A 17,084-nucleotide genomic window follows, 5' to 3' on the forward strand; every position below is an offset into this window, starting at 1 on the left:
AGTGATTACAAAAGAAACTAGATATTCTCCTTGACCTCTGTGCTCTATAGCCTCCTGGGTACTTTGCCAGCCTTTATTCTTACTGTGCTTAGAAAGGTTTTTATTTTGAAGAAAAATTCTCAAAAGATGCTACTCCTCTATTCAATCGAATTTGCAATGTTACAGTCGCAGTGCTTTTTTTCTGTCTCCTTCTAGTGTTCAGTTGGCATCCCATGGATAATTTTTACATGTTTTGTAAGTTTGCATTTCTACAGATGATTTGCATTATTATGGGGAAAGATGGAGCCTTGTCATCTGAAGATGTGAGTTCTAATCCTAGCTTTATCTCTTAGCTTCTTTTGTGTTGTTTTCCTCACCCACAAATATGGAAGGTAACTCCTACCTCTCCAAATGATCATAAAGCTTAAATGATACATGTGAAAACGAGTGGGTTAATTTTTAGCCCATAATAGATATTTGGTAAGAACTGAAACAAAATCTTCTAGAAAATGCCTGATCTTATTCTTAGTAGCAGGCAAATTTTTATCATTGGGTATGATATTATGAAGTTCTTTATACTTGATGATCTCCTACGGTTTGTGTGTCACCAGTAAATTCAAACAACATTTATTGTGTGTGTGTCAACTAGGTGACCAATCTTATACCCTACACTGAGCATATAAAGTTAATAAGAAACAGTTGCTACCCTGGAAGAGTTTAGAAGCAAGGAGGTGACACAGCTTAAATAAAGAACCATAACCCAGCACGTTAAGTTCTTGATAAAGGTATCTACGAAATAGGGCAGTACGGTACAAAGCAAATATGGTGTCCCGGCTTATCTCCCATAGAACTTTAATATACTTAGCTGAATATCCCTTCTAGAAGCTTTTATGGGAGCTCTGATCAAAATGCTCTGATCCGAGAATTCAAGATTTTTACTTACACCTTTGACCGCCTTCCTATAAGAAATTATGGAGACAATGCTTTGCTGAACTTTGTCCTACTGATTTCATTCCCATTCTGACTTTCAAAGATGGGCAAAGATCGTTGGGTAGACCACCTGACACTGTAAATCACAGAGGCTGGCTTACCCTGGTCCATGGACCAAATCCAACCCACTGCTTGTGTTTATATGGCCCACCAGCTAAGAATGGTTTTGACATTTTTAAATGGTTGAAAAAAAATCCAAAGAGTACTATTTCATGACACGTGAAATTATATGAATTTCAAACTCCAGTGTCCATAAACACAGTTGTATTGGAACACAGCCATGCTCACCCATTTCCGTAGTGTCTGTGGCCACTTCCAAGCTACAGCAGCAGTTGAGTATCTGTGACAGAAACTAGGTGGTGCAGAAAGCCTGGAATACTTACTTATCTGGCCCTCTGCAGAAAGTTGGCCAGCCTGTGCTGTAAGGCCTTTAAAGTCTTTGTCGGTGCTACACATCCTTAGCTGAGATGGGCATTTCTGATGTAAGAGGCAGTTTTTCCATGTTCTCTCGTGTCACTTTTTCTGGAAATAAAAATGTTCACTTTGGCCTTTCTTTTTAACAGGAACATGCAATATTAGGTGATGTGCACATCCTGACAGGATGTCCCTTTCGAAGGTACAGATGTTAAGTAAGAAGGAGGGGGAGCTCTGAAAACATTACAGCATTCTTCTCATCACAGTTTCCCCAGTTTAATGTCTGCTAAGTAATCTGAGGACAAGGGTGTCTGATTTCATTCTTTCGTTAACCGGCAAGGTTACAGCAGGCTTGCCTGTGAGACTGGGTTTACCACACCATAGGAGAGCATGAAGATGTATGTTCAACTTGGTAGTATTTGTAAATCGTGTGATGCTTCTCCCTGTAGAATAAGCCTCAAGTATGGAAATTCGTTCATACGCTAGGAAAATTCATTCATTGTGCTGTGTGGTTAAAAAACAACAAACAAAAAGACGAACACAGTTGTGGAGGTTGCATATCTAGCGTGAGCGTGGAAGGGTTGACGGCGTCAACTCTCCAGTGTTAACAGGTAGAGCTTTTTGCTGGTTCTTGGCACTTCATCTCACATTCTTAGAGGCGAGTGGCCTTCACAGAGGACTTTGGATTTGTAGGCAATCACAACTAACTCTCACAAGATATAAGGGTCTATATATAGTTTTATAGTCTGAGGGATTATGTATCTGAACAGTCCAAACCTTCAAACACATGTATGGTTAGTTTTGCCTTCCAAAGGCTACAAGGAGCCAGGTTCTAAATCTCAAACTCTTTAGCTTTGCTCTTTCTCCCTCTTTTGTGGGCCTTTTGGGAAACAGAGTAATACATTTCTGTGTACCTCCAGAGAAAGAAGTGAATTTCCCTCAATATGTCCTCTGCACCAGATACCCACCAGTCTCTAGGTCCAGAAAGTAACTTACTGGTATGATCAGTTCAGAAGCCAACTTGGAAATCAGTTGGAACTTGAATAAAGTCCGTGGCCTTTGACTTTGATCCTATAATTTCCTGTCTGGAAATTTAACCTATAAAATTAAAGCTAAATGTGAAAGAATGAAAACTGTATAATTTATATACAGTAAGATTTATTGCTGCATTTTTAATAGGAGCCAAAGGTAAGAATCCTATGGAAGAAGTCAAGTAAACCACAATATTATGCACTGGATAAGATACATAGATAGTGATTAAAAATGATATTTAAAAAAATAAAAAATAAAAATGATATTTATACCATGTCGGGCATAAAAAGGCAGGATACACACACGTTTTAATATGGTTACAGCATTAAATAATCTATGCATAGAGAACAGGATTACAGAAATACAATACATTGTTGACAGTTGTATATACACAGAGGTAGTTAGACTTGAAGTTTTTCTATTTTCCAATGATTCTTTGTGACCATGAATAGGAAAGAGAGATAAGTTAAAAGAAAGATGTGCAGTAGGCAGCAGGTGAAAGCAGCACCCTACTCTCGCTGACCCTGGATCCAGCTGTGAACGGGATGCACAGGATGTCTGTCCATCCTCATGAAGCTTGCGGGTCAGTGGGGGTGACAGGCCCCAGACAACCACTGACTGGAATGAGTTATCAAAAGGAGAGGGGAAAGCACTGTGGAAGCAGAAAGTAAGGATATTTAACCAAGAAGGAGTTTAGGGAAGGTTCCTCAGGTGTAGTGACACGGAAGCAGGGCTGGAAGACGAGTTACCATGTGAAGGAGGCAGTGGAAAGAATCCCCAGTAGAGAAAGCAGCACATGCAGTGAAAGGCACAAAGTCAAGAGCATGGCGTATTCCGGGAACGTCAGTTCAGGTGGGCTGGAGAAGGTGGGCCAGTGTAAGAAGATAGCTGGCCATTCCTAACTATGGTGAAAGTCAGATTTTATCCTCAGGGCAAGCAGAAATTGCCATGAGTAGATTTACATAGTTTTACTCTCTCAGACCACACTGGAGAATAGATGCAAGAAGGGGCAAGAATGGATGCCAGGAAAGGAGCGGGGGTGCGGGGCAGGAGGTGGGGGTGCAGCTTGCAATATTCCAGGTAAGAGATGGTGGCTCCACAATGCAGCAAGGAGGGACCCGGAGGGTATGATGCTAAGTGATATAAGTCAGACAGAGAAAGACAAGAACCAAGTGTGGAATCGAAAAAACAAATGAACAAACAAAAAGCAGAAACAGACCCATAAATACAGAAAACAAACCAATGGTTGCCAGAGAGGAGGGTGGTGGGGGATGGGCAGAGTGGGTGAAGGGGAGTGGGAGATACAGGCTCCCGGCCCTAGACTGCGTCAGTCATGGGGATGAGAGGAACAGCATGGGGAATACGGTGGATGGGACTGTAACAGTGATGTACAGTGATTGGTAGTAGCCACACTGGTGGTGCGCAGAGCGTAATGTAGAAACCAGTCACTTTATCGTATACCCAAAACTCATGTCACAGGGTATGTTAACTATACCTCCATTTTAAAAATCATGTATGATTTTTTTTTTTAAATGAATATGATGGGGCACCTGGGTGGCTCAGTGGTTGAGCGCCTGCCTTTGGCTCCGGTCATAGTCCCGGGGTCCTGGGACTAAGTTCTGCATTGGGCTCCCCGCAGGGAGCCTGCTTCTCCCTCTGCCTATGTCTCCGCGTGTCTCTCATGACTAAAAAAATAATTAATTAAAAGTGAATGTGATAAAGTCCTAATACCTTTGAGATAGTTCAAAGTCCAAATAATAGCTCAAATAATTGCTCATTTTTTTAATGCAGCATGGAGGGGCCCCTGGATGGATGGCAGTCGGTTAAGCGTTTGACTCTTGCTTTGAGCTCAGGTCATGATCTCAGGGTCGTGAGATCAAGCCCCACATCGGGCTCCAGGCTCAGCAAGGAGTCTGCTAAAGTTTCTCTCTCCATCTCCCTTTGCGCCTCCCTACAGTCGTGTTCTCGGTCTCTCTCTCTCTCTCTCTCTAAGATAAATAAGTATTTTTAATAAATAAATTAATGCAGCAGGAGAGTCTTCCTTTTTTGTATGAAGATTAATATTATTAGATGGCTGACTGGGGATTTAAAGTTTAGTAAGAATCCAACACACACACAAAAAGAATCCAATTCTTAGAGTTTTTATTTTAAAACCTTCTAGTTAAATAGCAAGATATTTAGTTTTTGCTTTTTATCTTTTAATACCTAACAAATATTTTATGAATCTTAAGGACAAATACATCGTAGGCTAGCCCCAGATGAACATCATGCCATAGAAATGTCACGTGCTCTTTTAAAATCGTGCAGAATCCAAAATGTTAACAGTTTCCGGAGAAGGGATGATGGTGATGGGGAAATGGGCAAATACAGGCCTCAAAGAAACCCAGAAGGAGGGAAAAAAGATAACATTTGGTTTTGTGACGGAGCTCCTTATGTCACCATGAGTTCCTTGAGAATCAGGGGCTCCTACATCTAGCATGGGGCCCTGGGGCAGGGGAAGTGGCCCTAGGAAGGAAGGAGGAAGGAAAGAAGGAAGGAAGGAAGAAATGAGTGAATGTATACTGATTAAAGAAGGCATTTGAGGATTCTTTTTGACCTTTCTTGGCTTTGCTCTTTTCATTTCCTGGCAAGGGCCACCCCTCATGCCTCTTAACACACACCTGCCGTTGCCCTGGCTAGAGATGGGAAGTGGAGGGATGTGGTCAGAAAAGGCTGCCTTCTACGGATTGGTCACTTAAGGATATGTGACTTCACACAGATTTCAAAGCTAGGTAAACTGGAACCTTATCTCATTTTCCTGAAAACCTGGCAACCCAGAAAACTTTTATTCAAATATTTGTCATAAACGCTATTTGGTTAAAATGTAGACTTTGTGGCTAAACATAACTTCATAAATATGCATCTACGATGCTTGTTATAAGTGTTTCCAAAAGCCAAAATTGGAAAAGGCCACATTCCCAGAAAGAAGGAGGAAACTACATTTTGGGGAACGATTGTGTTCCAGGTAGTATGCTGACCCCGTTTTACAAACGAGGACGCTGAGGGTGGATGCTGAGTAACTTGCCCACAGTCTCGTGGTTAATGGCAGACTCTGAACTTGAACCGGGATCAGACTTCAAAGCCCATGCTCCTTGTGCTCTCTCTTTTTGCTTTTATGTCATAAAAACAAACAAGGAAAGATTCGGGTCTGTAAGAGTGAGGCATAGTAATAAATCCAGGTAGGAAGGTGCTGCAAGCCACAGCCCTTTGAAGACTTACCGTGAACTCTTTCAAGGGAGGAAAGAGAAATATGAAGGTTCTGAACTCGACTCTTCCTCCTTCTCAACTGAGTCTATTTATTGTTCATTTTAATTAATTTTGCAAATCACCAAAATAAGATCTTGCCTTCCCTGAGCGTTTTAGTGTAAAAACAAGAAAGATGTAAAAACATCTTTCTTCCCTCATGTTGACTTGTTTTCAGAGTCGAGTGTTAACCGATTTCATGGATGGCATTATTACAGTTAGGTCAATCCATTGTTTCTCTCATTTTATTTTTTAATTTTTTTTAAATATTTTATTTATTTGAAAGGAGAGAGAGCATCAGTGGAGGGGGTGCAGGGGAGGGAGAAGCAGGCCCCCCACTAAGCAGGGGACACCCCCCCCCCCGCCAATGCAAGGCTCCATCCCAGGACCCCAAGATCGTGACCTGAGCTGAAGACAGATGCTTAACCTATTGAGCCACCCAGGCACCCCTGTTTCTCTCATTTAATTTAATTTTATTTTTTTAAGTATTTTATTTATTTATTCATGAGAGACATAGAGAGAGAGAGAGGCAGAGACACAGGCAAAGGGATAAGCGGGCTCCATGCAGGGAGCCCGACACGGGACTCGATCCCAGGACCCCAGGATCACTCCCTGGGCCGAAGGCAGGCACTAAACCGCTGAGCCACCCAGGGGTCCCTGTTTCTCTCATTTTAAAAGAGCTTTTATCCCGAGTTTTCTTCCTCCTTTTAAATACTCCCTACCTTCTACAGGGTGTTGTTGGGGCAATATTAAGTCTTTTCATAGGACTGACTATTGGCCTTGGTACTCTGAGTCTCTTTCTCTCCCATTTGCCACAGTTGATGAGGATGTTCCCATCTGCCAGGCATATGGAATTGGTGGTGCTCAGCAAATCTTTGTTCCAGTCTGGTCCCAGAGAGTATTTTGGGATTATCTTGTAAATTCTCCCTTTCCCTCTCCTGTGCCCTCAATATGCTCTATCTCTACTGTAGCAGCTATGTAAATCTACCTTTGAATCTCAATGATGTCTGCCTTCCCTCTTCAACTAATAAACTGTGAGCCTCTGGAGGCCAGGACTGAGTCTCATTCATCTTTGTGGGTCCCATTCCTGACCCTCAACAGGGGGAGCACAGCGCCTTCTACAGAGGAATAAGCCCATCGCTGTTGATTGGCTTGAGACATGTTGGCTTGAGTCCGTGCTCACCTGTCATTCCTAATAATTCTATGCATACAACTGGAGAGGTTCCGAAAATAGATTAGTCAAGAAGGTGAATTTTGTGCTACTGTTGATGTGAGACTCCTAAACATAGCATCATTATAAAATTTTCCTACTGTGGATTTTTATCTAACCCTTGGACATTATTTGGAAGAAAGTTTGGATTCCCACATTATTCTAACCACCTTTTACAGCCCTAGTTAACACTCAGAGGGCTTTTTAGGGGTTACTCATCTAGACTTTTTTCTCAGGTAATCCCAGCCTTAATCAATAGCTTCAAAAACAGACTAACAGTAACAGTGTTGTCTTCCATTTATGGAGTCGGGAGTCAGTTAGTCGTCATCTGGCCTAAGCTGGGGCCGCCCATGGCCCTCCCGGTTAATGAGACCATGGAGAGGAAGGTTGTGACTCTCATGCTGCTTTTCAGGGTACTTAGGGAGCCTCTTCACCTCCAGAGGTATTTGAACCTTGGATAGTTTACAAAAATTACACCTTTGAATTCAGCTCAAAAAGTGTTATTGGACATCTAGCCTATCCCCCAGGCTTTGTGATACCTCGCTTTCCTGCTGACCAGAGCTCGTATTCTTTTACTGCATTTGGTGAGGAAGGTTGTCCAATGTTCCTCTAAAAATGTTGGAACGCGGGGGTGAGGTTCAGATCCATCTCTGGCACAGTCCAAGCGTAAAGGGCCTCTGCGGCGCTGGTGTTGTTTGGTCCTGGTTCCAAAAACACACGGTCCAGGGAAAATGATGGTGGAAAGATCTTTCCCCCCGGGGAGAGCCCCCATCCCGTGTGTGGTTCATTATTCTCTTCTTTGTTTGGACCTCTTTCAGGTGAGCCGTAATTTTGAGCTGGTTGGACGGGTTAACTTGGATCAGCTGGAACAGATGAAGGAAAAGATGGAGAGCTCCAGCAGTGAGGACGAGGACAAGGAAGAGGAAATGAGCAGCAAGGCTGCTGACAGAGGTTAGTCTCAGCCCTGCCCTCGGAGGCCCAGCTGGCATCTAGCACGTCCATGGTGAGACAGAAGGGAGGCAGAAGGTTGTTGGAGGAGGAACAGAAGGAATGATCCTTCTTAGTTAAGTAGCAGAACAGACTGAGTTCAGAAACGTGTCAAGGGCCATGTCTTCGTAAACTATTACCAGCTCTGGGAACTCCAAGGAAGACAGACCTTTTCTCTCTAACTAGAGCTATATGTTTGTTTAAAAACCTATGGTGGTGATTTGTTTTTAATAAGGAAAGCTGGTGTCTAGGGGATCTTCACAGTAAGGACAGGCAGGCAGTGAGGCAGAGGACACCGTAAAGCTGTGGGGGAATATAAATGAACTTCCCATCGGGTGCTTAGGTATTGAGGCTGCGTGGGGTTGGGGGGTAGGGGGCAGACTGCAAAGGACTTGAGCCCTGAGCTTTCCCAGAAGTCCCTCTGCCTGGCCCTTTCCTAAACCCTCTTCTGATGCTCTTTTTGCTTTGTAAAGAGGGAGGAAGAGGCCAACTGTTTTCATTCAGCCAGGTGTTTAGGGGGAAAGGTTTCATGGGATTTTTGTACTATTTTTCCAGTTTCCTCTGAGCCTACTGTTACTTTGCAAATAAAGTTTCTCAAAAGTATATTTAGCGGTAAGCATACATGTGTATGGCCTAGGGTTGACGTTCTATATTGTTCAACATAGAACACTGTGGAAATCCCCAGACGGCGCATAGAGGAATATGGGTTTAGGTTCTGTTAGGTTAATGATTGCAGATTCATCAAAAGCACGTGGATAACAAACATCATAGATAACAGAAGGATGGTGTTAGTTACCAGCATCAGGCTTCCTTATGTGCCAGATCCAGTGTTGGTGGGTTTTATATAATCCTTTATCCTTAATCTTATATAATGTCAAGGCTCCTGGATTTGACTCCCAGTTATCCTGCTAAACTTGCTCTGTGACTTTGGGTCAAGTGTTTTGTCCCATATGCACTCATCATCTATCACAAGAATAATATCACCTACCTCCTAGAGTTGCGGGAAAGCTTAAATGAGATCACATACAAGACACCAGCCCAATTCCTAGAACGTAGTAATCACCTCATAAGTGATGATAACCCTGCAGTGTATGTGGTAGTATTACCATTTTACAAATGGAGAAATAAAGGCCCAGAAAATTTAAGAGCTCATTTTAAGGGGGAAAAACAAAACAAAACAAAACCATCATACGTTGGAGGCTGAATTTAGGTCTTTTGGGCTCCAAAGACACAATCTCTTTACACTACATCCCATTTCCCCAACCCTTTGGGCAGTGGAATGTTCTAAGGTGAAGGGAGCCTTAGCCCTGAATCCCCTCCGGGCCTCACTCTGAGGTGCACCCCTGCAGAATATCTTTGTTTTTCCTCCTTGCTCCGTCTGTCTGTGGGCCTACTGAAGCCTATTTGGGGGCCATTTCCTTCGAAGGCTCCCCCCTGTTCTTTTTCCTGACCGGGCCCACTTCCACTCCATTCCCACCATGACACCATAGCAGGAGACCACAGGTTTGCAACACGAGGAGCCATTGGGCCCCTAAACCCCCCAGTGAAAACCACAGCAGGGACCGCCGGCCCTCCAGAGCCACCTTGCCCGTGGTCAACCTCAAAAAATAAATGGACAAAGAAAACATCCTACCATCCGGGTTGACTGCCCTTGTAAAGTGACAGCTTTTATTAGCAGAGGCCGCAGTGATCCATTGCTTGCAAAGAAAATGGCTATGATCTGAGGAAGCATGGTTCCTAATTTCCTTTTCCTTTTTTTTTTTTTTTAACATTTCACAAATATGTTCTTAGTGATGAATTCTTTAACGTCTGTGCACTGTTACCAAAGTTCTCTGGAAGAGGATGCTTTTGACAGAGGGTACAGAGGCTCCTTTTGCTTCATGATGCTCTGTGCCCTGCTGTTCCTCTCCAGGAAATAAATTATTCCTTGTTGGATGCTGTGACTTTTTTTAATCTCTAAAGCTGAGCACATACGATTTTAGAGGTTATACACATTGCAGAGGCAAGAACCCCTTTGGTCCTCCCCTCCTCTGTGATTCCTCCAAAATGAAAGCATAGCAAATTAGAAAAACAGGTAACAGTTAGGGATTTGGGGGAGGGGGGGCACCAGGCAAATAACTGTTGCTTGGCCGGTGTGGCTGCCCCCTTCTCAGGGGCACTATGGCATCAGACCAGTTCAGTTTCCTGGTGGCTGCTAGCTTTGCACTGGAAAGTGTAGTACCCACATTCCTGAGCCTTAACCACATGGGGGAAAGAAGAGTCTTGGGGTGGAGGAGCATGCTTCCCTTCTCTGAGCATAGGGGATTTACATGAGTAACTCCAAGTGTTGTTAATGGGCAGTACAAGCCTAGCCCACCCCCCACCCTGCTCGCAATTCTTGAAAGAACAGCCTCCTTTGTCTCATCTCCTTTGAATCAATTTTCCACCATCTAGGTATATTCTTGCCAACAAGAAGAAATGGCACACAATAGCCTCGGGGTGTTTTTGCCAGACAGTCTGTCTTCTAGGAGTAGAGCGGGAGGTGGCTTTAGTGCAGCTCTCAGGGCTGATGGAGAGCTATTTGATGTGTGACAGGTAATGACTGGTCTCCTCCTTTGAGGATGAAACAGCATGAGCCATTGGAAAGAATAGATGACTGGTTTCATGTTTCCTAAGGGTAAAGGAGCAAATGTGCCAGGAGCATACCCCTCGTTGGCAACGTAGCCTTTCATCAGGCGCACTCCGTTCAGGGGGCTCAGGCCCTTGCAGCTACCCCACTGCCAGTGCCCTTTCCAACCCGGGAACTGGAAGGAAGACTGCCCGTGGCCACACTGCGGGTCCTGCCTAGGAAGCTCAGAGAGAATTTGAAAGAGAAGAAGCCAGGCATGAAGAAATCAAAATTAACCCAAGCAGAATCCTCCCCGCCCCCTCTCATTATGCAGTTGGGAGGAGTCAGGAAGGCATTCTGTTGATTTCTTGCCCAAGATAATCCCTGCTAAGGAATTAATGCGCAGAGCAGATGGTGCTGTCTCATTTCCAATGAAAAGAATCAAGGAAGATAGTCTGTGCAATTATTTTTAATGGCTTGTGTGGTGATCTTCTTAATTTGTGAGAAAATGTTTCATCTTTTGTTAAAACTGGCCCCATTCACATAGCTTTTTGTGCTAAAGATTAAGGCAGCACAGAGACACCTATCCCGTTAACGTCATCCTGAGGGTTTTATGGGATGGAGTGTTTCAACCAGGAGACCTCCTCCTGTAACATCACGCATGTACAGGCGCAGAGCGATCAGATTCGTAGAGACAGTGGGCACTTGCCTGCACGCCGCCCTCACGTCGCAGCGTGGCTGCAGGACTATCTCGGTCCTGCTGTTTTTCACCCACATGAAGACGGGCCCTCTGTGGTATAATGCAAGACATATGGGCCCAGGACTCAGGAGAGCACAAAGGCCATGTGAGCTCTCCTCTTTGAGTCTGCCAGGAGGGGTGGTCTGTAAACAATTAGCCAGCCAAGTCCACATTTATCAGACCCCTAACATGTGCCCAGCGCCGTGGAGGAAACAACACGACAGTCAATATCTGATGTTTACAACAGACCTGGCCAGAAATGTCTGTATCCCCACATTCAGGAATACCATCGATTGACGAGTAGATGCCAGGCAGCCGGCCAGGGTCCCTCACCAGCTGAGGACATGCTTTCACATCCTGGCCGCCCTGTTGTCCAGGATTCTCGTTCACACTAGGCTCTTCGCTTGCAGATCTCGTTCAGGGCCCGTAGCCTCCGTGCGAGGTGATTATGACATCCATGACAGGTGAGCTCTCAGCCTTACTTGGAATGAGTCAGAGCCCTGAGGTCTGCTACGCATAACCTGGTCCAGTGCTGCTGTATTCCTTTTAGCGAGCAAAGGGAACCCCACGTCGGGTAGGTGCTAACCCATGAGGCACTGACAAAGCATCTCAGAAGGAAGAGATTTGGTAGGAAAAAATGGTTGGAATGGACAGAAGGGGTTCCTCAGGCCAGAAAGACCCAGATTACCTGTTATGGAAGCAGCTGGGGCAGTGCGGAGGCCTGGAGGACACTGGGGGGCCAGGGAGCCAGGAGCGGTTCTTGAGAACTAGCCGAGAGCACCCTTAGGTGAAAAGCCAGTAGGAGAAAGAGTAAGGAATGTGGAAGTGCCTTCACGGATGGTTTCAGGAGTGAAGGAAGGAGAGGAGGTTTCCTAACGAATGTGGACTCACGTCTTCCGCCTCCCACAGCGCACAGGTAACACTTCTGTTTTCTCCTCACAGATCTGATGAGATTTTCCGACCGTGGGGCTGCTATTAACACCGAGAAGCGTTTTCCGTGTGAATTTTGTGGACGGGCGTTTTCACAGGGCTCTGAGTGGGAAAGGCACGTGCTGAGACACGGCATGTAAGTTGAGCCATCCCAGGAACGCCTTTGCCCAGAGTGAGAAGTGGCAGGGAGAGCAGGTTCTTTTTCTTTTATTCTTTTTCTTTTTTCTTTTTTTTCTTTTTTTTCTTTTTTTTTTTTTTGGTTCCCCTGACAATCCATAGACCGCTCCCTCAGTGTCACACTTCTGGGCATGGGAGGAGAGGCAGTTGTCAGGAACTAGGTTTTGTTCTTTTCTGTTGGTTTTTTAAATGGTCACCCAGACACCAGTCAAATGTGGAAAAATCGTCTTTACGAATGACAAATCCCACCCAAGCCCTCGCGTGGAAGTTTAGTGCTCTTCTCCAGCCAGTGTCCCTTCAGCTTTCATTAGCATGACATTCTCTGATAGAGCGTGGACCGGGGTCAAAAGATCTGGCTTCTGTTCCTGCCTCTGTGATGACTCATTCCCTGAGTGGCCTTGAACATGCCCTCGCACCTCTTGGTGCCTTCAATGCTCTGCCTCGGGGACAGAGCCAGCTTCTGCCTGCCTCCCAGGTAGGTGGGAGCATACCCGTAAAACACTTGAACATAAAACTGTCCCCTAGATGAGGCACTCTTAGCCATGAGACACAGAGAGAACCTAGGAGTTGGTCCTTGAGTAGAAAATGCCCCAGAAGCCCCAAGCCATCGAAACTTCAGAGAATATAACTAAGCTTCCCAAGACATGGGTCCCTTCTTTAGGTTTTTGCTCTTTGTATGCTTTGTTTCTGGACCCATCCATAAATCTTTACCCGAGTTCCTCTTTTAGTCTTAATAAAGATGGCCAATCTCCAACTTGTGGGCTCCACAGATGAGCCTGAGCAAAAGACAGTTCTTGCTCCTATCACTTATGACCTGTGACCAATGCAGGAGATGAGGGAAAATAAAATAATCATGTTAATGTGTCCACATTATACATGGTGTAATTAAAACATAGTATAATAATGGATACTTTTGTAGATTCACATCTTTAATAAGATGCCAGAAAGACATGACCTAGGCCTAACTTGTAGCAAGGATAAATCACTGGCAATTTAGTCCTACATTCGTGGCATTTATACAAAGGAAACCCCAAGGATCTTTTTAGGACCAGGGAAATAAGTACACTTTTTTGTTTAATTTGAAAAAAAAAAAAAATGCATACCCATCCATCTCTACCATCAATGTTTTTCCAGGGCGTTGAATGACACCAAGCCGGTGAGCAGAGAAGAAATCCACCTGAAAGAGAGTGTGGAGGACAGTATTAAGATGCCCTCTATAGAGGAAAAGGAAGATGACGAGGCAATCGGGATAGACTTTTCCCTAAAGAATGAAACAGTAGCCATCTGTGTAGTAGCTGCTGACAAATCTCTCCTGGAGAATGCAGAGGCCAAAAATGAATAAGCGTTTGGTGAAATTCTTAATCAAACCGTACTTGAACCGTGATGAGAAAGTGGGAGGGCCAGCTTGGGCTGAGAAGGGGGGGGGACAGAAAAGAAGACAGAACAAAGCTGCTTTTTAGGACTGAACAATCTATTTTCAAAGCACTGGTACCTGTGTGAGTGAGTATGTAAATTAAAGTTATTTAAATGGTTGGAATATGTGGCTCCTTTTCCATCACTACACCTTTTCTTCTGGATCTTCATCCTGGAAGTGTCATTTGTTGTGGAATACGGAAGCACCTCCCGTGCGCACGGTGTGCTCTGTGGCGGTCTTGGACAGGATGTGGAAACAAGCTCCATGACAGTAGAAGACTTCTCTTAGGGGAACAACTTTCTGACGCACATCTTTTGGTGCGTTTTTCTAGTTTTAATACCTTAAGCTTTTTCAAGACCTAACTGCAGCCGCTTTGGGAAAAAAAACAAACAAACAAACAAACAAACAAAAAAAAAACCACAAAAAAAAAAAAAAACACAGAAAACAAAAAAACTGCTTTGCATAAAACAGTCACCTGTTTCCTAGTACCTCAAACTTAACCAAGGGAATTCTCTGCATTTGTCAGTACTACCTGTCGTCGTCGTGGTTAAATGTAGAGAGAACTGCTGGGCAAGACGGTGAATGGAGAAAAAAAAAAAAGAGAGTTTTAAAGAAAGGAACACAAATTGTGCTTAAAATCCCCACGTGGGTTTTATTTCTTAAAATACTGTGATTTTTTTAATTATTTTAGTAAAAAACAAAACAAAAAAAAGAAACAGACTTTAATTATTAGATAACTGTTTGTGAATTGTCATCCTTTATTCCAGGTAAGCTGTTTATTAGTGTTCAACTATAATTTAGAATTTGGTAGATTCATGTGAGCTAATTTTATGGTGACTGTGGAGTTTTGTTTGCCATATGTTTATTTTCTATCAATTTGAGTGTTACAAACACAGCACAATTCAGTTTTCACATAAATTGTTTTTTGTGTGCGTGTTGTTCTTGTTTTAATTTGGGGGCAAGGGAGATTTAGGGTTTTTTTTGTGAATAGGAATGTTTTTATTTTAAACATGGAAATAACAAAGAAGTTAACTTTTTTTTTCTTAATTTAACTAAAGAACCAAACTTTTCGGCACAGCTATGCAGCTTGTGGGCCAGACGAGGAAGTCCTCTTCACCCTTTTGTTGCTCGTCAAATTAACACATTATCCGTCTCACACAAATAATTTCTGTTCGGATGGGCTGGCTTCTGTGTGTGATTTTAGAATCTGTGTTCTGTTTTTGTTTGCATTGTGTTTGGGGGAGGGTTTTTCACTTATTTTGCAGGACAAGGGGATGTGTTAGAATCCCATCCCTTTGGTGAGAGTGGACAAGAAATACTTATATCCTACAAGGAGCCTGGAAAACTACTTTTTTTTTTTTTCCTTAATCTAGCTGCCAGCTGCTCTGTTTCCCCATATTAGCTTTTTCAGGAGGGAGCAGCTTAGACTAAATCTAAGTCTACATTTATAATATGTTCTGATTGTGAACAAAAGGTTTCATTCCAAAAAAGTAGAAAAGAACTTTCCTTGAAGCTTAGGTTATAGAAGTTTCTGTGTGTGTGTGTGTGTATGTGTGCTTGGATGCGTGTGTGCTCATGTGCGTGTGTGTGAGTCCTTTGATTTTCATGTTTTGTTTTGTTTTCGTTTTTGTTTTTTGTTTTTTTGTTTTTTGTTTTTTTGGTTTTTGTTTTTTTTTTTTTTTTACTTGGAAGGGTTGTGGGAGGGGGAGGGAAGTAAGGGACAGGGAATTGCTGAGATGACAGTGTCCCACACAGCTTCAAATAAAATCCATGGAAAGATATTGCATTTGTGGAATAAGTCCTTACTTGAAAAGCATGTTCTTCTTTTATTTTCTTGCTGTTAAGAAATTTTATTTGTAGGGAGTTTGTTTTAATTTAAATTTTTTTTTTTTTTAGGGATGGGGGCCATCATGTGGAAACCAGAAAATGGGGAAAGTGTGATCTAGACAAAGATAACATTTTGTGTCCATATTTGTTTTTAATTGGCCTCATTTCATATGTATTAAACAGTTCCATACCTGGATTGGGTGTTTGTAATGGTTACCAAAAAAAAAAAAAACAAAAACAAAAACAAAAACAAAAAAAAAACAAAAAAACAAAAAAAAAGAAAAAAAGAAAGAAAGAAAAAGGAAAAAAAAGAAAATAATTGTGACATGCTTTTATCACTACTTTATTTTTCAAATAACATGTAAATATTGTAATCCATTGGATTTTGTTTTGCTAACCTGTTAATAAAAATATGGGACCATTATCCTTTTAACAGGGCTAGAATGTCATTTTTTTCTGTTTTCAAACATATACCTGATATTTTGTGGCCGCACATTTTGGATGCATTATTATAATTCTGTCGACTGTAATGACATAGAATTTACAACATTTTTTTTTTTGTTGTTTAATTTATACAGAGGACATTTTTTTTCAGAGCTTGAGAGAAGAAAATAAATAGCAAAATGAGAACCTGTTGACTCCAATAATCAGTGTTTCCCGATACTTGATAGGAGAGAGGGAGATTCTGAGTTCTTGAAGCCAAGGGTTTTAAAAAACAACAAAAACACACCAGTAGGTTATTCAAGTTGTTTGCAACATACATTTTTGTAATGAAATGTGAGAAATTAATAAAGAATTTTTTTCACATGTGTCTATGTGCATCTGTTGTAGATCATTTACAGATAGGACTACAGATATGAAATGTAGGAATAACAACAGTGTTATTCAGTGCATGCACATGAGAGCTAATTCAAGCCATTGAATCTACACAGGTATGGAAAACAAAGTGAGGTGTGAGCTAGGATTTTAAGAATTGGTATCTCTGCATCAGATACTTAGCCCCAATTGGGGAAATTTCATGGAGGGGGGTGTTTCCATCAAAAATATAAGTCAAAATTGTGTATGAAGCTTCAGAAAGAGAAAATACTTGTGATTAAATGTCATCTGGGGACCCTGAATCCATAAGCAGTTATTTTAAGCTAATTGCAAGATACGACTACCACAAACTATCTTACTGTGCATCCTGCACCAGTAATTATTATCATTAAAATATTATTTGAGCTACCCTGTTATAAATCAAAGGAAAAAGTAGTAGACATGAAAACTAGAAGAAGAGTCCATTAAAATCAGCACAGACTGTTAAACTCCAAGCTGATTTATACTATCCATCTTCACCAGGGTTAGGAGATGAAAGGGTCATGTATCTTTTGTCCAGAGCTCGTTCTAAAAATTTGGCCTCAAGAGGCCATGCATAAGCCATATATTTGGCTCAGAGCTTCCTAGTAGGCAAAGAAATGAAGGATCAATCAAGAATCACTTTCTTAGTAACTTTTTATTATCAAATGCTCAAGAGCTA

The 17,084-nt window shown here is 42.5% G+C and overlaps 1 protein-coding gene across 7 annotated transcripts in view; it reads left to right on the top strand.

Annotated features, from left to right (window-relative positions):
• The window catches only part of ZNF462 (zinc finger protein 462), a 136,967-nt gene extending 120,588 nt beyond the window's left edge, over window positions 1-16,379 (top strand). For 6 of the 7 annotated variants that reach the window (XM_038553028.1, XM_038553030.1, XM_038553027.1 and 3 more), the window contains 3 exons: window positions 7,726-7,858; window positions 12,163-12,286; window positions 13,462-16,379. In XM_038553028.1, coding sequence (XP_038408956.1) covers window positions 7,726-7,858; window positions 12,163-12,286; window positions 13,462-13,669 — 465 coding nt within the window. In that variant the 3' untranslated portion in view covers window positions 13,670-16,379. The remainder of the gene's footprint in view (window positions 1-7,725; window positions 7,859-12,162; window positions 12,287-13,461) is intronic. The other variant, XR_005367094.1, reaches the window with a different exon arrangement.
• Window positions 16,380-17,084: the final 705 nt, after the last annotated feature.

The sequence above is a fragment of the Canis lupus genome, chromosome 11, assembly GCF_011100685.1.
Source record: "Canis lupus familiaris isolate Mischka breed German Shepherd chromosome 11, alternate assembly UU_Cfam_GSD_1.0, whole genome shotgun sequence".
Classification (NCBI taxonomy): domain Eukaryota; kingdom Metazoa; phylum Chordata; class Mammalia; order Carnivora; family Canidae; genus Canis; species Canis lupus.